A 27,980-nucleotide genomic window follows, 5' to 3' on the forward strand; every position below is an offset into this window, starting at 1 on the left:
AAAGCGTTTTCAGATGTCAATATCCTCTGTTCGGAATGTAATTAAGAAATGGCAGTCATCAGGAACAGTGGAAGTTAAAGCAAGATCTGGAAGACCAAGAAAAATATCAGACAGAACAGCTCGCAGGATTGTGAGAAAAGCAATTAAAAACCCACATTTGACTGCACGATCCCTCCAGAAAGATCTGGCAGACACTGGAGTTGTGGTACACTATTCCACTATAAAGAGATACTTGTACAAATATGGTCTTCATGGAAGAGTCATCAGAAGAAACCTCTTCTACGTCCTCACCACAAAAATCAGCGTTTGAACTTTGCAAATGAACATATAGACAAGCCTGATGCATTTTGGAAACAAGTTCTGTGGACCCATGAGGTCAAAATAGAACTTTTTGGCCGGAATGAGCAAAGGTACGTTTGGAGAAGGGGGTGGATCAATCATGCTTTGGGGTTGTATTGCAGCCAGGAGCACAGGGAACATTTCACGAGTAGAAGGAAAAATGGATTCAATAAAATTTCAGCAAATTTTGGATGGTAACTTGATGCCATCTGTAAAAAAGCTGAAGTTAAAGAGAGGATGGCTTCTACAAATGGATAATGATCCTAAACACACCTCAAAATCCACGGGGGATTACATCAAGAGGCGTAAACTGAAGGTTTTGCCATGGCCTTCACAATCTCCTGACCTCAACATAACTGAGAATCTATGGATAGACCTTAAAAGAGCAGTGCGTGACAGACAGCCCAGAAATCCCAAAGAACTGGAAGACTTTTGTAAGGAAGAATGGGCAAAGATACCTCAAAACAAGAATTGAGACTCTCGGTTAGCTACAAAAAGCGTTTACAAGCTGTGATACTTGCCAAAGGGGGCAGTGCAAGATATTAACTCTGCAGGGTGCCCAAACTTTTGCAGACGCCATTTTTTTGTTTTCTGTAATTTTGAAAGTGTAAATGATGGAAATAAAATCTACCTTTTTTTGACATATTATAAGAATGTCTAATCTGTAATTTGGTGCCTTTTGGAGATTTTTTCCTTCTTTCCTTGGCTTCGTTATGCACATTAATACAAATTTTTACCTTTGGTGCCCAAACTTTCTATCCCCACTGTACACACAGGTTACATATGTCGCGATCGTTAGAGCGAGAGCAATAATTCTAGCACTAGACCTCCTCTGTAACTCTAAACATGTAATCTGTAAAAAAAAAATTAAAGTGTCGCCCTATGGAGATTTTCAAGTACTGAATTTTGGCGCCATTCCACGAGTGTGCGCATTTTAAAGCATGATATTTTAGATATTTACTTGGCGTAACATCATCGTTCACATTATACAAAAAAACTATTGTGTTATCTTTTTTTTATATTCATGAAAGCTATTTCCCCCCCCCAAAAAAACAGTGGTGGGGTAGGACTTAGGCTACCCCACAATTTGGGGGACTCTGTGACCTCAGGTCGCCAAGCTACAACCCTCACATTTTTTTTTCAATGTTCACGGCAGGTGAACCCCCAGTCCAGTCCTCTCAGAACAGACCCACCCCCCAAGTTCAGATGCCTCAGTACAGAAAACACCCTCATCCTCCCATTTCCCCCCTCACCAGTGTACAGAACCGCACTCACTCAGCAGATAACGTCTTGTATACATATACGGCTGGAGGAGCGCAGAATGAGAGACTTGCTCTTGAACCGATCTACCTCTCACACTGAAGCAGCAGGTGTGGGCTCACTGGGGCTGCTGCAGCCACCTTATGGTTATTTTCTACTATACAGTGCTAAAGAAACTTCAGCAGCTGCAGCACCTTCAGTGAACCCACACCTGCAGCTTCAGCGAGAGAGGTAGCCAAGTGTGAGAGCAAGTCTCCTCAACTGCTCCACCCACCTGGCCCTCTCCTCCTGCACTCCACCCGCCCCAGTCCTCTCGTCCCCTGATTCATCCCTCCCCTGCTCCACCCACTCCAGCCCTCTCGTCCCCTGATTCTCCCCTCCCCTGCTCCACCCACTCCAGCCCTCTCGTCCCCTGATTCTCCCCTCCCCTGCTCCACCAGCCCAGCCTTCTCCTCCACCAGCCCAGCCCTCTCCTCCCCTGCTCCACCAGCCCAGCCCTCTCCTCCCCTGCTCCACCAGCCCAGCCCTCTCCTCCCCTGCTCCACCAGCCCAGCCCTCTCCTCCCCTGCTCCACCAGCCCAGCCCTCTCCTCCCCTGCTCCACCAGGTTCTCTCCTTCCCTAAATCGACCCACCCATCCCTCTCCTATCCTGATTTTCCTGGTTCTTTCCTTCCCTGCTATCTTGTCCCCTGCTCCAAAGTGGTGATACTGTATTGCCACTGTCCAATCAGTAGGCTGCAGGTGACACAGTGTATTCCCTACATCTAACACAGGAAGTGGTGTCACCATTCTAGCTTTGCTGTCTGTGACAGGTATGTATGAATCACAAGTTATCTTCAAATTGAGCATATACAAATCCAGACAGGAGGCGGTTTCAAATTATTATGTTTTTATTTAGACTATTTTTCTGTTCACTTTAAATTAAAGCCAATAAAAATCAGATCCCAAAATTCATTTCTCTTTGCCTTTTGTGTTTAAGAGTGGTAGAAACCCATTGCTCCATCCTCAGTAGTATATAAGGCAACAGTAACAAACAGTTACAAGTAGATCTGGCTGAGCCTATACAGTGACAGAGGGGCAGCCGGCACAAACTACTGACGGCCCCGTCAACACTAAGAAAGGCAACCAGCGTGTTTCACATAAAAAGAAGAAAAAATAATCCAAATGAATGATGTGTGGAAACACTTTTGTTCGCTGTCGGTTACAAAGCTCTGACTTCTCAGTGTGTGTTACACTAAGTTAGAGCCATCTGTTAAGAGAGAAATTAAAAGGTGTTGTTACAGCTCCAAAACAAGCCAGAGTTTTGATTCTTTGGCAGTAGTGGTTCTTCAGGCCAAGAGAAGCGTAGAAAGATGAAGGTGTAGATGTTTCCTTAAGAAGCAGCTCGTAAAAACTGCAGCTTAGCTGATGCTGAGCTGTGCAAATCCTATGAGTTTTCCATCGTCCGGAATGTCAGAAGGATCCAACCCAGAGGCCTACAGAGAGAATGGTGCACATACAGATCAATTATTAATACAGAACATTTTACTTGCTGTGAGACGGCTGTAATAGGTTTTAAATGACCTACAAAGTACAAAAAGATACTACTCTGCATTACTACTCTTTATAGCAAGACATCAATTTGATGTAAAACCTATTGTACCACCTTCATTTAAAGCAGAATCACAGGGAGTAGTTTATCCTTCTGTCTACATTTTCAGCATCGGACACCAGAATGGAAAATTCTCAAAATCAGGCCGAGACACTCACTTCACTGGCATCAGGTGGTCACATAACAGTTGACTGTAGCAGCACAGAAATGAATCATTTGGTTAAACTTGGTAAGCCTTCGTGACCACTATTCATCATCATTTAATTCTCCAAACCACCATGTTGATTGCTAGCTTGTAAGACTCTACCCACTCCTACGTTACAATTGACTATCACTTTCTGGGAAATATCCTTGTGGTTATATACATCGGCCCGGATTCACATACATCGGCGCATATTTATGCCGGCGTAGCGTATCGAATATACACTACGCCGACGCAGCGCAGAGAGGCAAGCATAGTATTCACAAGCACTTGCTCCCACACCTACGCTGGGTTTGGAAAGCGCAAGTCGTCGTAAGTGGAAGTGGGCGTGAGCAATGCAAAGGAGGCGTGACCCCATGCAAGTGATGGGCCGAGTGCCAGACAACTACTTAAAACGAACGGCGCATCCCGTCCCGTGGATGTATCCCAGTGCGCATGCTCAGAATCACGTCGGAACTACTCCCTAGGATACGTCGGATCACTGCCTACGGTGTGAACGTAACCTACGCCCAGCCCTATTCACGTACTACGTAAACGACGTAAAATACGACGGCTGTGTTCCCTGGTCCATACGTTTGCATGAGTTCCGCCTCATATATGGGGAATAACTTTACGCCGGACGTACGACTTACGCAAACCGCGTATGCATTCATAGAATACAAAGCTGCCTGTGAATGCCTGAGCACAACTATGCCCAACTTGATTCTGCTCTGTGAATAGGATGGAAATCTCTTAGTCTTAGCAAAGTAAATAGTTATTTGGACCAGTTAGGTCCAAACAAACAGTTTAAATGTCACTAAAAGCTGGCGATCAGCTTTAAAAGGAGAACTTCACCTTTTGGAACATGTTACATATGTTCCACCTGTAGTTCATTGATTCTTCCTGTCAGATTGTATCTGCTTGCCCATATGGGATGTACGAGCAAACACTGACAGATCTGAAGGAGACTTGCCTGGCACCAGCGATCTGCTGATCACTGGTGCAATCTGCTGATCACTGCTCCAAAATAAATGCAGGCAAAACATTTTTTTTTTTGCCTGCAAAGTAACGAACCATTTCAAATTACTTACCAATTTAAATGTGACTGCTCTGTTAGCCCCCGGCTCTTCCACAATCTTCTGTAAATTGGCTGCAACTGAGACAGAAAATATCTAGTTAGGAGGCAGCAGACCTAGTAACTTATTCTCCCCCAAGACAGACGGACAGGTATATCTGTAACACAGGCAAAAGCTTGACCCGTTTACATTTTTTCAGGTTTAAGCCTCTAAATCAGGTACATTAACAAATAAAGTGTCTATAAAGATAAAGGACATAGTAGTAAGTTTACTTTAAAGTGGTTGTTAAGCTACCATCTCATCTTTATATCATCCCCTCTGTCAGATAAAAAGATGCAGCCTAGTGCCTGCGCTTTATTAAAAAAAACTAAAAATTATTTCTACCTTTTTTAACAGTGTCTTTCAGTGATAAGATGACTCCAGGCTCTCTGCTCTCCCCATGTGATAGCTCCAGTGGGCGAGGCCGAGATTCCCCTACTGATTTTTTTTTATAAAGCACAGGCACTAGGACAGAGTTTTATATCTGACAGAGGGGATGATATACACATCCGTTAGTTTTGAAGCAGTGGGGAGAGTAACAGATCAGCGACAGTGAAAGCTGACAGGCGGGGGGGGGGAGCGGAGGACAGAGGGAGACATAAGACAGCTGCAGATAGCAACGTATGATGGAGGCACGTACATTGACAACGGTGTCAGGGCTCAGCAGCCCTGATATAATCGTAGTCAAAAGTACAGGGGGAAGGTAGAAACCATCAGAATCAGCCAGGTATTTCAGATGATACAGGGGGGGCAAATGACATGGCACAAGCAGTGTGCTATATAATATGCTTAAAAGGAACAGGATCTTTATAATTTTTTGGGGGGTTATTAAACACTTTAATGTCACCCTTCTCAGCAGCATAAAGTATATTTCTACTGTTCAGTCAGAAAACTACAGGTCATTGGAGCTGTACTTTACATAGGGCTATGGATTAAAAAAGCCTCCCACTAAATACAGCCTACCTTCCTTCCTGATCCAGCTATCTTTCCCACCAACATGGCCTTATTTGACTCCTCTTGTTACTGCGCATGCTGGCTTCAGCTACATTCATTCCTACAGGCTGGCTGTACTTATGATGAATGAATGAATGAATGAATGAAAAACGTATAAAGCGCGGCGCATGCGAACTGAATCGCTTCTGGGCGCTAGTTGTTCGTGTCTCATGACATCAAAAGAGCAGAGTTTTGATCTGTCTTCTGAAAGTCAGGTGGTTTTCCTCCAACCGAATGCTGGTTGGTAAAGCGTTCCATAGTCTAGGACCCTGATGGCCTCTAGTGGTCCCTTGGAATGCCCACAGGAATAAATTGGGCCACAGCATGCATGTAGAATTATGAGGAACAGTCATCTGGGACCATGGCAAAAAAAAGACAGGACAGAGCCACAATCTGTGTGTCACTGGACACACACAGTGCGGCTTGGGAGCAAGGCCACATGAGTGCCTCATAGCATGCAGCCTACTATGGGAGCACTCAGAAAGGCAGAGGACCCAGGAGAGCTAGTGGGGGAAACATAAGAGGAGGATCAGGGCTGCTCTGTGCAAAACCATTACACAGAGCAGGTACGTATAACATGTTTATTTTTTATTATTTTAATTCCCTTTACAGTCACTTTAAAGAACAAATCCACATAAAACTTTTTTTCAGATTGTTGTTGCCAAGATTCACAGGTCTGTGCAATATCTGCAGCTATCAAAAATCCAAATAAGGTCCCTTGCTTCCAAAAGAATTCGCTGTGATGTATTATAAAGTGGGAAAATTCAATTAGAACACATTGTCATAGCACAATGGCAAGGTGTGGAGCAAAATTACTAAGGTTGCACCAATGCTGGTTTATCGGGCTGGAGGAGAAGTTCTGGGACCCGGTGGGTATAGGGAGGAAGTGATGTCAGCTTGGGGGTAGACTGCCTTTAAATCGCCTCCAGCGGCCATGATTTGCTTTTATCGGCGGGACCAAGCAGGACCTCAGACGTCACCCGGGGAGATCACGTGACCACTCGCCTCCTCCGCAGAATTCCCTTCTCATAGCTGTAATATATTTTATAATACCGGCGGGGGGCGTGGGGCTGAGTGGAGACAGACAGAGGCTGCTGACAGAGAGGAAGGAGGGGTGAGGGGGGAGAGAGGAGAGCTGAGGGGACAGCAGCCTATCACAGAGGGAGGCACTTTGACGACAGTGATAAGGGCGGATCAGCCCTGGTTATTGAGGTCTGATTAGAGAGGGCATACAGGAAGTGGTAGGTTTCATTTTTTTTTAAGTTTAGAGGGGGGCAGATTACATAGCACAAGCGCTGTGCTGTGTAATCTGCTTGAAGGGACCAGGAATGAAGCACCAGAGAGAAACAACACTCACACATGAGAAAACACTACAGAGATACAGGTGCATCTCATTAAAATATTATCAAAAAGTGAATTTATTTCAGTAATTCAATTCAAAAAGTGACTCATATTTTATATATATATATATATGCATTACACACAGAGTGATCTGTTTCAAGCACTTCTTTCTTTTAATTTTGTTGATTATGACTTACAGCTAGTGAAAACCCCAAATTCAGTATCTCAGAAAATTTGATTATTACATAAGACTGATAAAAATAAGGATTTTTAATACAGAAATGGTAGCTTAGTGAAAAGTATGTCCATGTACAGTATAGTATGCACTAAATACTTGGTCGTGGCTCCTTTTGCATGAATTATTGCATCAATGCGGCGCAGTATCAGCCTGTGGCACTGCTGAGGTGTTCTTTATGGTGTTGAGGTCAGGTGAGTTTGCTGGCCAATCAAGCACAGTGATACCATGATTATTAAACCAGGTATTGGTACTTTTTGGCAGTGTGGGCACGTGCCAAGTCCTACTGGAAAATTAAATCAGCATCTCTATAAAGCTGGTCAGTAGAGGGAAGCATGACGTGCTTTCTTGGTAGAAGGCTGTGCTGACTTTGGACTTGATAAAATACAGTGGACCAACACCAGCAGATGACATGTCTCCCCAAATCATCACTGACTGTGGAAACTTCACACTGAACCTCATGAAACTTGAATTCTGTTCCTCTCAACTCTTCCTTTAGACTCTGGGGCCCCAATTCCCAAATGAAATGCAAAATTTTCCACAGTCCGTGATGATAGTGAATTTTAGGTTATCACTAGCTGTAAGCCATAATCATCAAAATTAAAAGAAAGAAAAATGTTTGAAATATATCACTCTGTATGTAATGAATATATATATATATATATATATATATATATATATATATATATATATATATATATATATATATATATATATATATATATATATATATATATATATATATATATATATATATATATATATATATATAAAAAATATGTGAGTTATACTTCTTGAATTGAATTACTGAAATAAATTCATTTTTTGATGATATTCACATTTTTTGTGATGCACCAGTATGCACTTTACTCCCACTTTACTTTTAATGAATAGTGAAATATATTAATTTGAAAGAAACATTTAAACAAAAAATACCTATTACTACGTCTCGTCCATCTACAAGACCAGCAGAGACCAGTTCTTGGGACACACCATCGGCTGTATCTAGAAAACAGACACTGATTGAGTGGGCAGAGAGTGGATGTCTTATATCTGTGATAACTTACTGCATTATCGATAATGAATAATAATACTTTTATATAAACTAGAGACATGGTATATAAAAATTACAGTCATTTTTCTACACAAGGTTTTAGGCCTTATGCACACTGCGCATTTTTACAGCTGCTGTTTTTTAGCGTTTATTTCTGCAGCGAGTAATCTCCTCAGCATGTTATCATAGGTGTCCATGCACACATAGGCCGTTATCGGTGTTTTTTGGCAGGGGTGTTTTATTGCTGGAAAAACCCAGAACTAGTGGGTTTTAAGAGGAGTTTTTCAGCTGTAAAAAATGCTCCAACGCTGATAAAAGCTTAAAAACTAAATTCAGTGTTTATCAGCATTTTGGAGCCATACGCTTTTATGGGAGTATAGTGTTGCTAAAAAAAATAAGTTAAAGGACGCTGAAAAACACAACTGCAAAAAAAGCTACAATACTCATTCTACAGCTTTCTACAGCTAAGCCTACTGGTGTTTTTATAACATCCAGTGTGTAGGAGGCCTTAAAATGAAGACACAATAAAAACTGTCTTACCTCTTCCAGGAGTAAACTCAAATCTAATATCATTGAGTTCTTTCTTTGTGTTTCTAGAGAGAGAGAGAAAAATAAAATGTACATAAAGAAGTCTTAGGACTGGTTCAATGTTGTGCGATTTGTTGCATTCTTACACCACAGTTAAAATATATACTATACATTTATATCCCCAAAGAGTGAATGATTATGTACACAAAAAAATACATTGTGAGTTTTAACATATCCAGTCTATGAAAATATTTTTACTAGAAATGGGAACAGTTAAAAGGGCTTTTGTGTATGTTAAAGTAGAACTATAGGCAATGTTTTTTTTCATTTTGGATAGAGTAAGGGTTATAACCCTTGTCAGATTTGCTTTTCACCATCCCATTGCAGAGATTTCCCTTCCCATAGCCAAACAGGAAGTGAGAGGAAATCCCTGCAAATGAAGAGCCCTTTCACAGAGGCGCTTTGCAGGCACTATAACGCTAAAAATAGCGCCTGCAAAGCGCCGCTCCTCACACTCCAGTGTGAACGCCCGAGGGCGTTCACATTGGAGCGTTGCACTGGCAGGAGGGTAAAAAAAGTCCCGCTAGCAGCATCCTTGGAGCGGTGTGTATACCGATCCTGCCCATTGAAATGAATGGGCACCGCGACTATACCGCCGGCAAAGCGCCACTGCAGCAACGTTTTGCAGGTGGTTTTAATGCTTTATCGCCCGTTAGCCCACTTTAAATGATAATGGTAAACAGGACAAATAGAGAGGGTGAATCTCTCTAATGGGGACACAGACAGCAGTAAAACCTGACAGGTGTTCCAATCCCTCTCTATCCAAAACTAAAAAAAGAAAAAAAGTTTTGCATTTAGTTATACTTTAAAGTAAACCTTTATTGAGAAAAACATGGAGGCCACAACGACTGTTTAACGCAAACCTGCCACAAACTTGGACATCCCAAACTAAACATAATGATAAGATGCATTCACAGAATTCTGTGGTCACCTCACCATCATACCCACCTATAAGGCAAAAAGTAAATGGCTCGCTGCCCAAAATTAACAAGATCGAGTGTTTCCAATATAGGATACAGCATACAAACATTATACGGCATCAGTTTTGGGAAAGTACTCCTTTCTGTTCAAGTATGGCTGTAACCCTGCACCAAAGCCAGGATCATATCATCAGTACACAACGTCACAAATGCTCTTTTGGCTGAATGGGCACAAGTTCCTCAGACACTCTCCAAAATCTTGAGGAAAGCTTTCCCAGAAGAGTGGAGGCTGGAGGGTACAATGCCATATTAATGCCCATGGTTTTAAAAGGGATGTCCAACAAATTCATATAGATAGGATGGTCAGGTATCCACAAACGTTTGCCCCTATAGTGCTTAATAGATCTCAACTATCCTCAACCTATCGACCAATCTTTTTGAAGAAACCTGGAAAGGTAGAGCCAAGATCAGCTTTTATAGCAACAACTTTGATTTACCTATAACTTCAACCATCTAGATCTTAGTCCCCGGTGTGACTTGTCATGCGATTTGACAGTTTCAAAACACGACAAGTCGCACCCCACTGCCAGCAGTGGAATTATTCATGTGGCAGTGATTATGAAAAAGGTTCCTGCACTATTTTTTACCAATTTCATTGCAACTTGCATAGACTTCTGTTAAAAGAAGTCGCAAGCCGCAATGAATTCGGAAGTGCAAATCTCACTGAAATTTGCACTGAAGTAGCACGATTTCAAAGTCACAGCGGTGTGAACCAGGGCTAAAAACAAATAACAGTTTGCAGTGACAAAATTTGCTTATATACAGTACTCTCTCTTTATACACCGAATTCATCCAGGTATACAACAGGCTAAGCAAGCCTTCTGCTGTGCCCATGCCAGTATAAAGCTGATTGCTTAAAACAGAGATTACCTTAATCGTAATACTAAACTGATAACTTTTGCTTCTTCTGACATGAGAGGCACGGGAGCTGTAGCCTGCAGAGGTTAAACAAATCACATTTCGTTAGAAATGTTACATTAAACAAAGCAGACATTAAATCTGAACTCCAAAGAACAAAAACACACAGAGTTCATATATGAGAATTATTATACCTGCGGAAGGATTAGTATTTTTGTCCATCCAGACTTGAAAGGGAAGTATGGAATTGGGGTTATTGCCGTTTTATACTTACCTAGGTGGATGCAGCATCAGTCCCCCGCCACCTCTGCCTTGAGAACCGAACCATCGAACATAAACGTGGTTTTCTTGGCTCCCCGATCAGAGAACTGTTGCCTGTCAATCAGCAGCTCTCCTGCTCTGCTCCTCCACGCTCACTGGAGCGCTGAGCTGTGGAGGGGTGGGGAGCGGCCGTCTTAGCGGCTCGCTGAGCTGGCTGTCAGTTTAAGCACCTGGCCGATCCAGACTCCCAGTCGGGATGACACGGTGCCTGGACTCATTTCTGTGATGTCAGTAGAGAGTAGACTAAAATCTGCTCTCTGCCGAAAACAGGTCACAGGAGTGCAAAACAGGTTGGACTTCTCCTTTAACCACTAGCCGACCGCGCACCGCCGTTCTACGTCGGCAGGTCGAGAGCACGTAGTATAACGTCCTCTCTCTCAGCTGCCACTAGGGGCGCGCTCGCCCCCGACTCCCGTGCGTGTGCCCGGCGGGCGCGATCGCCGCCGGGCACACGCGATCGCTCGGTACAGAGCGGGGACCGGGAGCTGTGTGTGTAAACACACAGCTCTCGGTCCTGTCAGGGGGGGAAATGCTGATCTTCTGTTCATACAATGTATGAACAGAAGATCAGTGTTTCCCCTAGTGAGGCCACCCCCCCCCCCCCCCACAGTAAGAACACACCCAGGCATACTTAACCCCTTCCCCGCCCCCTAGTGTTAACCCCTTCACTGCCAGTGGCATTTTTATAGTAATGCAATGCATTTTTATAGCACTGATCGCTATAAAAATGCCAATGGTCCCAAAAATGTGTCAAAAGTGTCCGAAGTGTCCGCCATAATGTCGCAATACCGAAAAAAAATCGCTGATCGCCGCCATTACTAGTAAAAAATATATATTAATAAAAATGACATAAAAATACCCCCTATTTTGTAAACGCTATAACTTTTGCGCAAACCAATCAATAAACGCTTATTGCGATTTTTTTTTACGAAAAATATGTAGAAGAATACGTATCGGCCTAAACTGAGGAAAAAAAATGTTTTTTTATATATTATTGGGGGATATTTATTACAGCAAAAAGTAAAAAATATTCATTTTTTTCAAAATTGTCGCTCTATTTTTGTTTATAGCGCAAAAAATAAAAAACACAGAGGTAATCAAATACCACCAAAAGAAAGCTCTATTTGTGGGAAAAAAAGGACGCCAATTTTGTTTGGGAGCCACGTCGCACGACCGCGCAATTGTCTGTTAAAGCGACGCAGTCCCGAATCGCAAAAAGTACTCTGGTCTTTGGGCAGCAATATGGTCCGGGGGGTAAGTGGTTAAAGCGCAATTGAAAGTAAACAAATGTATAAAAAAAATTGTGGACAGGCAGGCTCTTCATTTAAGATGACAAAAAAACGTACATGCCTATCTGCAATCCTCTTCAGAATGTACACAACGCCAGTGTTCTGAGATGAATGACTGCCGCGAATGTGCAGGAGTGACGTCATCCTGCCCTGGACAATCAAGACGGTCAAATACCAGCAGCCAGCTGAAGCTGGGGAGAAGATGCCAGTGCTGAAGCTAAAGCTGCTATACGTTCCCCAATATGAAGTGGTTTGTACTTGTACATTAATATTTTATGTTCTCTTTTTAAGCCAGCAGGTGGAACTCTACTCTCCCTTTACGTAACAAGCTCTACTTTAAAAATAAAAATGTGTGTGTGTGTGTATATACATACATACATACACACACACACACACACACACACACACACATTCTGCATAAATTAAAAGTAAAGTGTAAACACTTAAAAAAAAAAAAAAAGATCAGAATGCAAATCATTTGTTTCCTGGCAAGAATGCACAATAGTCTTGTTATGTCTGTTATCATTATAGATTCACCTAATAGAAAACTGTCCACCTTCCAGCTACAGTGTACAATGGATGATTGTTTATTTACCTGTCCAGTGATTGGCACAGGAACAGATACTTGGGTAGGCGGAGCTTGGCCAGATGATTGAGGTAGATTGGCTGTGGGCTGTGCTGGAGTCTGGAGAAAGGCTGAGCCCGGCTCTGGTCCAGGAAACAGCTAAAGACAAATACAGGCAGATGAAAAGAAGAATATTAACTTTATGCTTTTCATAAAAGCACATTTACACTAACCCAACACCCAAGCTGCTGACTTTGCTTGAGTACTAAAAAGTTGCTTCTTGAAAAGGGTGCATGCATTCCCAAAATAAAAGATGACTATTTTATTTCACGCATTAATATAGGGTCATATAGGACATATCATGCAGTATTGTACACATAACATGGACCCACACTTATCGGCCATATCCCAACCTTGGGACAAGTTCACAGCTATGTATGTGCTGTTGATGCCATGTTGCAGTGTGTTCTGCATTTTTTCATAAATGTTTTTTTTTATGCATTTTTAAACCGTATTGTGTTTTTTGCTTTGGTCAATGGCAGGCTATGTGTTGATGTTGTTAGGAGGTGGTGTCGGTTGTCAAGCAAGTCTGTTGAAAACGCAGCAATAATACATAAAAAATGCATGCACGATGGATATAAAAGGTCTACACACCCCTGTTAAAAGGTCAGGTTTCTGCGATGTAAAAAAATGAGACAAAGATAAATCATTTCAGTACTTTTTCCATCATTAAATGTGACCTATAAACTGTACAAGAAATTGAAGTCTTTTCGATGGAGGAAAATATATAATATGAGTGCATAAGTGTGCACAACCTTAACCACTTGCTACCCAGGCCAATTCTGGCACTTCTCTCCTACATGTAAAAATCTTTTTTTTTGCTAGAAAATTACACAGAACCCCAAACATTATAACCACATGTGTGGTTTGAATGCCGTTTACATATGTGGGCGTGAGTAACATATGCGTTCGAACGAGCACGCAAGAACAGGGGTGCTTTTAAAAAAAAAAAAAAATGTATTATTGTTAATTTTACTTTTCTATTTTGACACTTATTTTACCTTATTTTTTGATCACTTTTATCCCCTTTACAAGGAATGTAAACATCACTTGTAATGGGAATTGTGCTTGACAGGTCCTCTTTTCAGTGAGATCTGGTGTCAATAAGTCCCAACATCTCACCTCTAGGCTGGGAAGCCTGAAATAAAACAATCAAAAAAAAAATTGATCCTGGCTTCCCAGCCAAGGCAGCGGAATTTTTTCAAAAAGAAGATGCCAGGCGTGACATCATAACATTGCGCCTGGCCTCCGAACGGGGACCATCTGGCCCGCCGGAAATCTCTATAGTCAGCATCTGGGGCCGGTCAGTTCCTTTTCCTTCTCCCGGTTCGCCAATGGCGAGGACGAGCCGAGAGAAGCACCGGGTCCGCGACCATATGATGTTACGTGGGTGGCTAATACTTTGATTAAGCACCTTTTGATTTTATTACAGCACTCAGTCTTTTTGGGTATGAGTCTAACAGCGTGGCACATCTTGATTTGGCAATATTTTCTTCTTTGCAAAAACACTCCAAATCTGACAGATTGCCAGGGCAACTCCTGTGCACAGCCCTCTTCAGATCACCCCACAGATTTTCAATTGGTTTCAGGTCTGGGCTCTGGCTGGGCCATTCTAAAACTTCAATCTTCTTCTGGTGAAGCCATTCATTTGTCGATTTGTATATATGCTTTGGGTCGTTGTCATGCTAAAAGATGCTAAAAGATGAAGTTCCTCTTCCCGTTCAGCTTTCTAGCAAAAGCCTTAAGGTTTTGTGCCAATATTCACTGGTATTTGTAATTCCTTCTACCTTGACTAAGGCCTCTGTTCCAGCAGAAGAAAAACAGCCCCAAAGCATGATGCTGCCTGCCACCACCATGCTTCACTGTGGGTATAATGTTCTTTTGGTGATGTGCAGTGTTTTTGCACCAAGCATATCTTTTGGAATTATGGCCAAAAAGTTCAACCTTGGTTTCATTAGATCATAACACATTTTCCCCCACATGCTTTTGGGAGACTTCAGATGGGTTTTTGCAAAATTTTGCCAGGCTTGGATGTTTGTTTTTTTTCGTAAGAAAAGGCTTAGTCTTGCCACTCTACCCCAAAGCCCAGATATATGAAGAATATGGGAGGTTGTTGTCATATGGACCACACAGCCAGCACTTGCCAGATATTCCTGCAGCTCCTTTAATGTTGCTGTAGGCCTCTTGGCAGCCTCCCCGACCAGTTTTCTTCTTGGAGGGACGTCCAATTTTTGGTAATGTCACTGTGCCATATTTTCTCCCCTTGATGGTGACTATCTTCACTGTGTTCTATGATCTATCTAATGCCTTGGAAATTCATTTGTACCCTTCTCCTGACTGATACAATTTAACAATGAGATCCCTCTGATTCTTTGGAAGCTCTCTGGGAAACATGGCTTTTGCTGTAGGGGTTAATCAGAGGCACTTTAAATGATGGCAGGAGTGTACCAACTCCTATTTAATATGAGTTTGAATGTGATTGCTAAATTCTAAACACAGCTACAGCCTCAGTTATAAGAGGGTGTGCACACTTCTGCAACCACATTATTATTATTTTTTCCCCTCGTTAACAGGTTTACTTTAATGGAAATCTGTCATGAAAGCAATGTTCCCGGGACTCTTTAAGAATGCTAGTTCTCTGGTTGTCATGCTGATGTTTTGGGGCTTCAATTCTGTCTGAACCCCGTTCCAGGAACAAGAATAGACATAATGAATTCTAATGCTCATTTACTGAATGCTTGCTCTGGACCTATAAAAGAAAATTACTTACACAAAGCCAGGCAACTAGCTTTATCAGAAGGAGGCCAGCAATGACAGGGTCACTCTAAGCGAGCACGTAATTACAATAGCATAAATATAACTGATACAGATCAGTGTAAAAATAGTGCAAGTACTTATTTCCCCACAAGGACCTGCATAGTGATATCTGACCCAAATGGCAAGTACAGTTATCAACAAATTTGGAAGTCTCCTTGTGTCTCTACATTGTGGGTGTTGACTAGCACACTCTGCTGAATAATTAACATTTAGATTGCCAAAATTGACTCAATGCTTAAAATCACGAGCATCAATTCCTTTATTGGGGCTTTCATGGTCACCCAATATCATTCCAGTATTCATATACCAAACAGCAGACATATTTTAATATAAAGATGTCAAAAATCTAACATAAAGAGGTATGCTACGCTATATAGTTCTGAGGAGAGCAGCACTACTTACCTCAGAATTCTGTAGAGAATCTTTCACACGCGGAGACTGAAAGAAATAAACACAAGACATTTAGTATGATGCAGGACATTCGATATCAGCTAATGCAAACCCCATTCCATCACTTGGCAAACATCCCAATCTGTTACATAAAAATCTGACATATACAGATTAAAGTGAACCTGTGTTACTGACTTGGCAGGACAAAAACAGCAGGGTCACTTACTTGCCAAACCCCTTAATCCCTAGCCACTCATATCTACCCCATAGGGTAAGAGAAGTCCTGTGTAAACTCCAGGATTATCTGGACAGAGCTTACACAGGACTAAGGACTTTTTCCTGTTAAAACTTATGTAAACCATAACAATGGACTATATATGCTCTATTAATCTGTTAAATGTATGCTATTGAAAGTGTTTTGTTATATCTGTAGAATAAGTGCTAATAAATACCAGTTGATCGTGGCAAAAAGCCAGCGTTGTCCTGTGCACTCTGCAGTTATCATAAGTGTCCATCAGCCCTGTCCAGGATAAAGTCCCATACATATTACCCGTGTGTATGTCGGTCAGTCCGAAAGAAACCGGCCATTCAGATGGCTTCTGTCAGACGTGCATGCTGAAAAACCAGCAGCTGACCGACTCCTGATCAGCGCTCTCAGCCAATGGCTGAGAGCACTGATCAGAGTGTTCTGGCGGGAGGACCATCCTCCTGTCAGACCATCCCCCTGCCAGCTCAGCTGGGGAGATCGCTGGACTAACCTTGCATGGTTAGTACAGTGGCTCCCGACCAGAGCCGACAGGTTTTTTTCATGCAACCTGTGGGGTTTCACGAAAAAAAAAAAGAAAACTGTATTGTGTACCAGGCTTAAGTTTGTAAACTACAGAACACACCCCAGCATTGTCATAAAGTGAAAACTCAGCTCCTTAACCGCTTGCCGACCAGCCGCAGCAGTTTTACGGCGGCAGGTCGGCTCTGCTGGGCGAGATCACGTAGCTATACGCGATGTCGCCGAGCAGTCTCGCCGCCGACGCGCAATCGCACGTTACAGAGCGAGAACCGGGAGCTGTGTGTGTAAACACACAGCTCCCGGTCCTGTCAGGGGGAGAAATGCCCGATTGTCTGTTCATACAATGTATGAACAACGGATCAGTCATTTCCCCAAGTCAGTCCACCCCCCCTTCAGTTAGAACACACCCAGGGAACATACTTAACCCCTTCCCCGCCCCCTAGTGTTAACCCCTTCCCTGCCAGTGGCATTTTTATAGTAATCAATGCATTTTTATAGCACTGATCGCTATAAAAATGCCAATGGTCCCAAAAATGTGTCAAAAGTGTCCGCCATAATGTCGCAGTACCGATAAAAATCGCTGATCGCCGCCATTACTAGTAAAAAAAAAATAATAATAAAAATGCCATAAAACGATCCCCTATTTTGTAAACGTTATAACTTTTGCGCAAACCAATCAATAAACGCTAATTGTGATTTTTTTTCTCGAAAAATATGTAGAAGAATACGTATCGGCCTAAACTGAGGAAAAAAAAGGGATTTTTAATACAGCTTACCTGTAAAATCCTTTTCTTGGAGTACATCACGGGACACAGAGCAGCATATTCATTACTATGTGGGTTATATGGAGTACCTTCAGGTGATGGACACTGGCAATCTCAAACAGGAAGTGCCCCTCCCTATATAACCCCCTCCCATAGGAGGAGTACCTCAGTTTTGTAGCAAGCAGTATGCCTCCCAAAATGGTCCCCAAAAGAGGGGTGGGAGCTCTGTGTCCCGTGATGTACTCCAAGAAAAGGATTTTACAGGTAAGCTGTATTAAAAATCCCTTTTTCTTTCTCGTACATCACGGGACACAGAGCAGCATATTCATTACTATGTGGGATGTCCCAAAGCAATGCTTACAATGAGGGGAGGGAGAACATCTTCCCAAGACAAAAGGATTTAATTTAGAGATATACTCAAATCATAATAAATCCAATCTTAGTTGAGAAAAAATAATTTTTAAATTTTAAATTTTACTCAAAAGGGAGCCCCCGGAAATCGAGGGTCTCAAACTGCAGCCTGCAGCACTGCCTGCCCAAAGGCTGTATCAGTATTCCTTCTTACGTCCAACTGGTAGAATTTTGTAAACGTGTGGACAGAAGACCAGGTTGCCGCCTTGCAAACTTGAGCCATAGAGATCTGGTGGTGTGCTGCCCAGGAGGCGCCCATGGCCCTAGTAGAATGAGCCTTTAATTATAACGGAGGAGGCAACCCCTTCAAGCCGTAGGCTTGAGTGATTAACTGTTTAATCCACCTTGAGATGGTGGATTTTGCAGCTGCCTGCCCCTTCTTGGGCCCATCCGGTAAAATGAACAACACATCTGTTTTCCGGATCTTCTCTGTAGCCTTAAGATAGGCCTTCATGGCCCTGACAATATCAAAGGTATGCAGCAACCCTTCCTTTCTGGAAGTAGGTTTAGGGAAGAAGGATGGTAATACCAAATCCTGGTTTAGATGAAAACTGGATATAACCTTCGGTAGGAAGGAAGGATGAGGGCGGAGAACGACCTTGTCCTTATGTAAAATAAGATATGGTTCCTTACAGGATAAGGCTGCCAGTTCCGATACTCTTCTGGCGGAAACCATGGCGACCAAAAATACTAACTTCCTTGTCAGTAAAACCAAAGGAATTTCAGCCAACGGCTCAAAAGGTTGTTTCTGTAAACTTGACAGAACAAGATTTAAATCCCACGGACAAAGCAGGGATTTAACTGGAGGATTAATACGTAAGACCCCCTGCATGAAGGTCTTAACCAGCGAGTGGGTGGCCAGCGGCCGCTGAAACCATACTGACAAAGCTGAAATCTGTCCTTTGATTGTGCTTAATGCCAGTCCTCTATCCACTCCTAGCTGGAGAAAACTTAATACTCTATCGATGGTAAACTTCCGAGAAAGCCATCGCTTGGACTCACACCAGGCTACATAGGCCTTCCAGACCCTGTAATAAATCACCCTAGAGACCGGTTTCCTGGCTCTGATTAGGGTAGAGATTACTCTCTGAGACAGACCTCTACCCCTGAGAATCAGGGATTCAGCTTCCAGGCCGTCAAATTTAGATGCCGTAAGGCAGGGTGGAGGATCGGACCTTGCGATAGCAGGTCTGGCCGTAGAGGAAGAGTCCAAGGGTCTCCCACTACCATCTTTAGGATTAGTGAATACCATGCCCTTCTGGGCCATGCTGGAGCTACCAGGATAACTGGTATGTGCTCCACCCTGATCCTGCGCAGCAGGCGGGGTAGTAACTGGAGCGGGGGAAATGCATAAAGAAGTTTGAACTGATGCCAAGGGCAAACTAACGCATTGGTTCCGCAGGCCCTGGGATCCCTTGTGCGGGACATGAACCTGTCTAGCTTCTTGTTCAGTCTCGATGCCATGATATCCACATCCGGCACTCCCCATTTCTGGCAGAGTGTCTGAAAGACCTGTGGATGCAGAGACCACTCCCCCGGCAACAGTCTGGCGACTTAAGAAGTCCGCCTGTAGGTTGTCCACTCCGGGAATGAATATAGCCGATATGCAGGGCACATGGGCTTCTGCCCACAAGAAAATCAAGCTCACTTCTCTCTGAGCGGCTTGACTCTTGGTTCCCCCTTGGTGATTTATGTATGCCACCGCCGTGGCATTGTCCGATTGTATTCTCACCGGGAACCCCTGCAGTTTGGACGTCCAAGCCCTGAGGGCTAGTCGAGCAGCTCTGAGCTCCAAGATATTGATGGGCAACTGCTTCTCTGCCGCTGCCCAAGTGCCCTGGCGAGTGCAACCATCCAACATTGCTCCCCAGCCAATCAGGCTGGCGTCTGTGGTTACTATTTTCCAGGTCACAGGACTGAAAGTCTTTCCCTTCAGGAGATTCTGAGGGTTTAACCACCAAGATAGACTTTGCCGCACTCTTGGTGAGAGTGGCAAAGGAATTTCTAAGGCCTGAGGCCTCTTGCTCCATGCTGACAGGATGGCTGCCTGCAGGATGCGAGTGTGGCTCTGAGCGTACGGAACCGCCTCGAATGTGGCCACCATCTTGCCTAGTAGTCGCATACATAGGCGAACAGTTGGCCTTTTCTTTCTTAGAACTATTTGTATTAGCTCTTTGATGGCCTTGACCTTTAATAGGGGTAGGAACACCTTTTGTTGTTCTGTATCCAATCTCATGCCGAGATATTCCAGCTGCCTTGTGGGCAGGAATGCTGACTTGTCTCGATTTAGGACCCAGCCGAACCTCTCGAGGTACTGAACCGTGAGGGCCACTGCTCGTTCCAGGCCAGGAGACGAGTGGTCTACGACCAAAAGGTCGTCCAGGTAAGCCAGGACCGTGACCCCTTGCGTCCTTAGATTGGCTAGGATTGGGGCTAGGACCTTCGTGAATACCCGGGGGGCCGTAGCCAACCCGAAGGGGAGCGCCACAAATTGGAAATGACGCTGAGCCACCGCGAAGCGTAGAAATACTTGATGTGGCTGAAAAATTGGCACATGAAGGTAAGCATCCTTTATGTCTATGGACGCCATGAAGTCGTCCTTCTGGAGCACGGCGACAGCTGACCGAATAGTTTCCATCCGGAATGAGCGGACCTTTAGGTACGCATTTACTCCCTTTAAGTCCAAGATTGGCCTGACATCGCCGTTGGGCTTTGGGATAATAAACAGGTTGGAGTAGAACCCCAATCCCTGTTCCCGGACTGGTACTTCTACCATCACCTTCTGGCATAGTAGATGATTCAATGCCGCCATCAATGCGGCTCTCTTCACAGGGTCGCCTGGTACTCTTGACTCCTGGTAATGAGGAGGAGGGAATTTTGAAAATTCTAGTTTGTAGCCCGTGGCCACGGAAGACCGTACCCAGCAGTCGGGAATGCTGGCTTCCCAAACTTCTGCAAAGAGACGTAGCCTTCCTCCCACCATCGTGGGTGGGGGCGCCCCTTCATAAGGCCGACTTGGGGGCTGGCTTCGCAGGCTTGCGGTACCACTGCTTCTTGCCCCCAGTGGCTTGGCCTTGTGGCTTATTGTTAAAGCCTGATCTTGCAGGAGGCCGTCGATACTGTCTGGTATTAGAGGGCCCCTGTCCCGGGGAGGGCTGGTGCTTAAACGCGGGCCCTCGGGCTTTCTTCTTGACTGGCAAGAGAGTGCTTTTGCCGCTTGATATAGTCTGAATATATCTATCCAGATCTTCTCCGAAGAGTCGTCCTCCATGGAAGGGAAACCCTACCAGGAGTTTTTTGCATGGGGGCTCAGCCTCCCAACTCTTCAACCATAAGAGCCTTCTCATATGGATTAGAAATAAGGATAAACGTGATGCCTGCTGGATGGAGTCCTTGATAGCATCCACCGTAAAGCGTATAGCCCTCGGTATATCCGAAAATTCCTCTGCCTGCTGGGCAGGGATAAGTTTAAGCATTTGCTTAGTCTTATCTGATAATGCTTGGGTAATTCCAATAGCAGCCACAGCGGGCTGAACTATCGCCCCTGCTGAAGTAAAGGAGGCTTTCAGTAATGTTTCCAAGCATTTATCAACCGGATCCTTAAACACCTGTACGTTTTCCACCGGACAAGTTAAAGATTTGTTCACATAGGAGATGGCTGCGTCCACCGCCGGGGGCGCCCACCTTTTGGAAAATTTCTCCTCCATAGGATATAAAACAGAGAATTTTTTAGGTGGTAAAAAGACTATCTGGCTTAATCCAATCCTGAAACATGACCTCCTCGAGTAGAGGATGGATCGGGAAAACTGCGTTGCTTTGAGGCGTTCTTAATGAGCCTAAAGCTGAAACCGCCGATACTTGAGGTTCTGGTATGGGTAACTTAAATGCCTCATGGACCATGTCCGTTAAGGCCTGAACCCACAAACTTTCCCCTTGGGAGGCTGAACCAGACCCCTCAGTATCCAGATCCTCGATCTCTGAACCACCCTGGTCCAAAGCGTCAAGTCTATCCAATTCCCCTAGGGAAAGGATCTCTGTGTCTGAGGCCTCTTGCTCGGGTGACGGAGACCTAGTCCGCTTTCTACCCGATATAGCCTTAGCTATCCTTTTTGCCATTCTTTTCTCTAGTTCACCTAAAGAAACAGCAAGAACCCTCTCAGTGACAAAGCCGGGGTTGGACTGACCTGGATCAGCCCCAGCACCAGATCCCCCAGGTCCCATCAAGGCGTGCCCTGATATGTCCTGTGGGGAGAGCAGCGGCATAGCCGTGTCTGAGCCCTCGGATTTTGCGGGGGAATCCCCACCCTTTGTACCCTCTGACCCAGAAGCCATGGTACAATACCGAGGTACACCTGCTATCACCCAGCCACAGACGTAGCTAAGGGGATCTGTCGGTTTGGGAGCGATAGAGACTAACGCCCAAACTGAGAAGGGAGATCAGCAGTTCTTTCCCTTCTTCTCTTTTTTTTTTTTTTGAAGAGGAAAAGAAACCACTCTGTCTCCCACTAAGTATTGCCAATAGCCATCTGCTGAGAAAAAGGAAAAGAAAACCTATCTGTAGGTTTGACAGTCCTTAGAAAAGACTGCAATCCTTCCTTTCGCCACCGGGTGTCCTCGGCGTGCTCCGCTCTGTGTCCTCCTCTGCTCTAGCTCAGGATGATACTGAGGTATTGGCAGCTAATGGAAGGGCCTCCCCTTCCTTTATTTGTGATTCGCCGCCCACAGGGACGCGCCCCCACCACGAAAACGGCGCGAAAATCGTTTATATCTCGGGCACGCGCGCGCGCGCCCGTCGGCGGGGGCCATCACACATGGAGGAGGACGGAGCAGCGCAGGCACCCAGGCAGGTAAGCCCTTTAGGTAGGTCACAGACCTCCTTTTTAGCATGGGAAAAAGGCTCCCCTCTCACAGAGATCCCACACCTAGCGCCAGCAGCCCAGCTAAGCAACACTTACCAGGGAGGTCACATCTTACTGGGGAAAAAGTTTGAATCATCCTGTCTCTGTCATAGACATAGTGATTCCTTGCCAATGCAGAGCATACCCAGGCATGTCCCCCCTGTGCACCCCCTGTAGGGAACCCGCTAAGAACCAAGTTCCGCAAGCTCCCCAATACTTACCTGCTCCATGCCGCAGGACTTTTGCACAGCAAGAGGTCCAATCTTCCCCCATCTCCGTGGGTGGCGTCTAGACCTTCAGGCCCTGGGTTCCTATGAAGGATCCACTGTCCTGGGCCCATATAGCACTCTGGCAACAGAAACATTAGGCCCCCAAAGGTTTCTAAGTTCTGGGCCCAGGGTCCAGCTCTCTAAACAGAAAGCATTATGGGCTACACCCCAATGGTTTGGGGTCCGGTTGCTGACCACTTTAGCACTGAGGCCTTTGGACAGAACCGGTTAGCCCACCTTAATCCCAAGGATGTGGAGGTAAGCTAAACCATGACCAACACCTAAGACACTGGCGAAAAAACTGAGGTACTCCTCCTATGGGAGGGGGTTATATAGGGAGGGGCACTTCCTGTTTGAGATTGCCAGTGTCCATCACCTGAAGGTACTCCATATAACCCATATAGTAATGAATATGCCGCTCTGTGTCCCGTGATGTACGAGAAAGAAAAAAACGTTTTTTTTATATATTTTTGGGGGATATTTATTACAGCAAAAACATTTTATTCTTCAAAAATGGCGCTCTATTTTTGTTTATAGCGCAAAAACGAAAAACCGCAGAGGCGATCAAATACCACCAAAAGAAAGCTCTATTTGTGGGAAAAAAAGGATGCCAATTTTGTTTGGGAGCCACGCCACATGACCGCGCAATTGTCAGTTAAAGCGACGCAGTGCCGAATCGCAAAAAGTGGCCTGGTCTTTGACCAGCAATATGGTCCGGGGCTGAAGTGGTTAATAAACACAGTACAGTGAGTTTTAGGAAGTGCGTTACTAGCAGGCTCACCAGCTGAAAAGGGAAAACACCAGAAAAAGAAGAAAAAAAAGAACAAATGCAGCCACCGCATTTTTTTTTTAAAAAAGGCTTGGATTCTTTCCCAAATGCACATAATGTAACTGGATACTAATATTTATAGGTAAAGTTGTTATGGGGAATATCAGATTGCCTCTTGGGAGTCAGGAAGAATTTTTTTCCCTGCTGGAGCAAAACGGATCATGCTTTATTGGGGGATTTTTTGCCTTCTTCTGAATTAACTGTTGGTATAAACTGCAATCTTTTACATTTTAGTTTTTGTGTTTAGATACACTTTAAATAATTGTACAGTTAACAGTGTTGTACATGCATTTTTTTCATTGACATTTTTACCTTTTTTGTGTTACTAAATATAAAATGGAAAAACAAAGGGCAAATTTTTAAATAAAAAATTATAATCAAGTTCATGTTTGAGATTTGGCAACAAAAAGCCTGCCCAGGGATACTTTTCTATTTAGAATCTAGAAGGTAATGTAAAAAGCAGACACATAAGAGGCTTTGATAGAAACGGACACTTGACTTTATTACTAGAATTCAACAAAAAACTGATAAATGAAATGAGAAGTTCCCAATTACCCTAAGTTGTAAAACTGCTGCTTTCCCCTCCTCGCTCTCCTCATCCAACTCATCATCACTCCATTCCCAACCTCCATCTTCGGTTTTATGAAGCCGACCACTTGATCCTGGCACTCTCCGAACCTGCCAATAGACAATTTCACTTTCATTAAACAGACCATTCATCAGAGTGTAATGTGTGTCCCCAACAGGGGACACTATTCAAAACAAAGCCTCCCTGCAACATAAGGGGTAGTATACTCACCTCTCCAATGGCCTGTGCCTCTTACATGCAATTCACTCCATCAGTGCAGTCTCCATCAGTGTCTTAGGCATTTAGCAATTCCCAAAGTGTCAGATGCCAGTGTTCCTTACCGCCCACCACAGTTCTTATCTCTACAGCCTATTTGGATACAGGACTCGGCAATGATGTAGAGGCGGGAAGAAGGAGGCATGGTGTGTGGTGCGTGACAAGGCATCCAACACTTTTGAAAATGTTGATTAGCGAAGACTTTGACAGAGGCTGCAGCACTGGAATGGATTGGTGATGGGACACCGGCATCTGGAAGACAGTGGACAATTATTTTTGCATTGCCGTTTATAAACAGCAGTGAAGAGATCACATTCAGGCAGCCAGTGTGCCCATTTAGGCGGCTCTGTATCTAGTGATTACTGCACATGCAGAGTGCTCTCCTCTTACTCTCCTATCACAGTCGCTGAGCTCATCAGTGCTGACAGAAGCGAAAGCGTGTTGAGCGTGTCTCCCTAGGGAAAAGGACATTTCTCCCTTTAGCTGTCTAGGGAATGCTCATCCTAGTAAAGAGACAGGATGGAGCAATGTGGAGCATTTCAGTTTTTCGTCAGGCTTCAGTCACTGCGAAAATGACTTTGGATGCCATTGTATAAAAGCGGCTGCAAAAAGTGGTTAGCACTTCCGCCTAGCAGCACTAGGGTCGCTGGTTCAAATCCCAACCATGACACTACCTGCCTGGAGTTTGCATGTCCTCCCTGTGCCTGCGTGGGTTTCCTCCCGGTACTCCAAAGACATGCTTGTAAGTTAATTGGCCCTACTATGTGTACTGGTATGTATGAATGTAAGTTATGGACCTTAGATTGTAAGCTTCTTGAGGAAAAGGATTGATGTGAATGTAGAACATATATGTAAAGCGCAGCGTAAGTAGATGGCGCTATACAAGTACCAATAATAAAAACATGGCAGGCCTAAGTAACATCAATAATTAAAAAGGTACATAAAGAAACAAAGCTTTCACTACAGCAACACACGTCAATATGATGGGATTAGATTAGGTTAGGTTGATCTCTTTCACAAAAATATCAGACAATCAACAAAAGACTTCAAAAGGGAATAGGTTTTCTTTTAATGTTTGCTCTTCTTCCATTGTTACTGTGGTCCAGTTCAGGTGCCATGTGCCCATTGTAGGCACTTTAGGTTGTGTACACAGGTCATCATGGGCACCCTGAACAGTCTGTGGCTATACAGCCCCATACACAAACTACGATGCACTGTGTTCCGACACCTTTCTATCTGAACTAGCATTAAAGTGGTTGTGTGGTTGTAAAGCTTTGTGTTTTTGTGCCTTGCATCATATGCATTAAGGTGAAAAAACACCACCGTTTTACTTACCTGAGCCACGAACTTCCATGGGCTCGTTCCCGCGTTGCTATCCAAATGGTTCTTTTGGCTGTTCATTGGTTAGATTAATAGCAGCGCAGCCATTGGATCCCGCTGCTGTCAATCAAATCAATGACGCAGCATGCCGGGGGCGGGGCTGAGTCATACACTTGGCAGCTATGGCCGCTGAGTATCACACAGGAGCACGACTGCAAGGGAAGCCCCTCGGGAGAACGCTTCCCAGAGGGGGTTAACTCTTGCGGGGAGGAGCCGCGAGAGCCACAGTGGGACCCCTGAAGAGGACGATCGGGGCCGCTCTGTGAAAAATTAACTGCACAGTGGAGGCAAGTATAACATGTTTGTTTTTTTGTTTTAAACTGAATCCATACAACCCCTTTAACTTTTTCAGCAGTTTGAGCTACAGTAGCCCTTCTATTAGATCAGATTAGCAGGCCTGTTGCCAGCTTTTTTTCCTTGGACTACTTTTGGTAGGATTTGCCCACTGCGGACCAGAAACATCCCACAAGCGGGGCAGTTTTGGAGTTGCTCTGATCCTGTCTATTCATTACAATTTGGCCTTATCAAAGTCACTCAAATCCTTAAGCTTGCCCATTTTTTTGCTTTCAACTTCAGGGAAAACGGGTTCACTTGGTGCCAGTTATATCCCAGCCACTTTTGGATTCGATTGTAATGAGATAATCAATGTTATTCACGTTACAGTCATAATCATAATCAATCATAATGTAATGGCTGATGTTGTATAGCTTTACATTTGCAGATCCCACATCCTGCTTTGTAGTGCTGCACAAAGTCTGAAGGTCTGCAATTGAACCGAACACAATGCACTCCTTAAGTGCCTGTTATATAGTCCCAACAGATTGGAGGCTAAATGATAGTTATAAAAAAAAAAAAAAACAGAGCTCCATCTAGTGGCAAAACTACATCTTACTATATTTGGTACAATTGCAAAAATGCTGGAATAGCAAGCATTTAAAATGTAATAGTTACATCAAAAATTACATTAAACTATCGAAAACTTTTACCTTTAGCATGGAAAGGGATTAGAACACCTGTCTGTTTTTTCTGCTGTCTGTGCGCTTGTTGTTCAATCTCTCTATTCAATTTGTTACCCTTATCACCAAAAGTGAATGCAAAAGAAAATGCTTGTTCCAAGCATATAAATAGAGGGGATATCTGCCATTGGGGACACTAGTTCTAGTGACAACCAGGATTACTGCACTTTAGAGGGATTTCCTCTCACTTCTTGTTTGGCTATGGACAGGAAGTGAATAAAAATCTCCACAATGGGACACAAATGGCGAAAATAAACCTTACAGGGTTTATAATTATTCCTTAGTCTAAAATGCAAAAAAAAATTATACCTTTAGTTCTGGTATAGAAGAAACTGGGCGCAAACCACCAGGAGCTTCAATGAAGTAAGATCCTTTATTCACATATGCCAAAAGTAGACAGGATAAAAGGTAGACGTGTTTCAGAGAAACCCAACGTGCTTGCTCACATGGAGTTTGTGTGAAACAGGTCTACATTTTATCCCATTGCACGGTGTTGCAATGGTGGCGAGCCGGGGCCGGCACCCACATTGGATGGCCGATCACTCACTCACCTGAGCAATGTACACACGCTCTGATACATTTAGTTCTACCTTAAGGTAAACACTACAATAATAACTAAAACACGTCTCGCTGAAATATCCTTTTGTTTTCAGGGCTTGTAGCAGCGTAGCTGATGCTAGCAGGCGCTCTAATGTAACCCTGAACCTTACAAAGGCAAGTCGTCAGCCTAATATTCATTGGGGATTCTATGAGATGTGGTGTATCTTGACCAGCACAGTGCATCCATTCTCACGGAAAACATCTC

The 27,980-nt window shown here is 44.0% G+C and overlaps 1 protein-coding gene across 2 annotated transcripts in view; it reads right to left on the bottom strand.

The window, feature by feature from the left end:
- Positions 1-2,471: 2,471 nt before the first annotated feature.
- The window catches only part of OXSR1 (oxidative stress responsive kinase 1), a 187,504-nt gene continuing 161,995 nt past the window's right edge, over positions 2,472-27,980 (bottom strand). Inside the window, exons 11-19 of one of the 2 annotated variants that reach the window (XM_040352780.1) lie at positions 24,491-24,613; positions 15,990-16,025; positions 13,365-13,385; positions 12,741-12,869; positions 10,548-10,612; positions 8,650-8,702; positions 7,992-8,060; positions 4,463-4,527; positions 2,472-3,074 (exon numbers count right to left, since the gene is read on the bottom strand). In XM_040352780.1, coding sequence (XP_040208714.1) covers positions 3,000-3,074; positions 4,463-4,527; positions 7,992-8,060; positions 8,650-8,702; positions 10,548-10,612; positions 12,741-12,869; positions 13,365-13,385; positions 15,990-16,025; positions 24,491-24,613 — 636 coding nt within the window. In that variant the 3' untranslated portion in view covers positions 2,472-2,999. The remainder of the gene's footprint in view (positions 3,075-4,462; positions 4,528-7,991; positions 8,061-8,649; positions 8,703-10,547; positions 10,613-12,740; positions 12,870-13,364; positions 13,386-15,989; positions 16,026-24,490; positions 24,614-27,980) is intronic. The other variant, XM_040352781.1, reaches the window with a different exon arrangement.

The sequence above is a fragment of the Rana temporaria genome, chromosome 5 (assembly GCF_905171775.1).
Source record: "Rana temporaria chromosome 5, aRanTem1.1, whole genome shotgun sequence".
Lineage (NCBI taxonomy): Eukaryota > Metazoa > Chordata > Amphibia > Anura > Ranidae > Rana > Rana temporaria.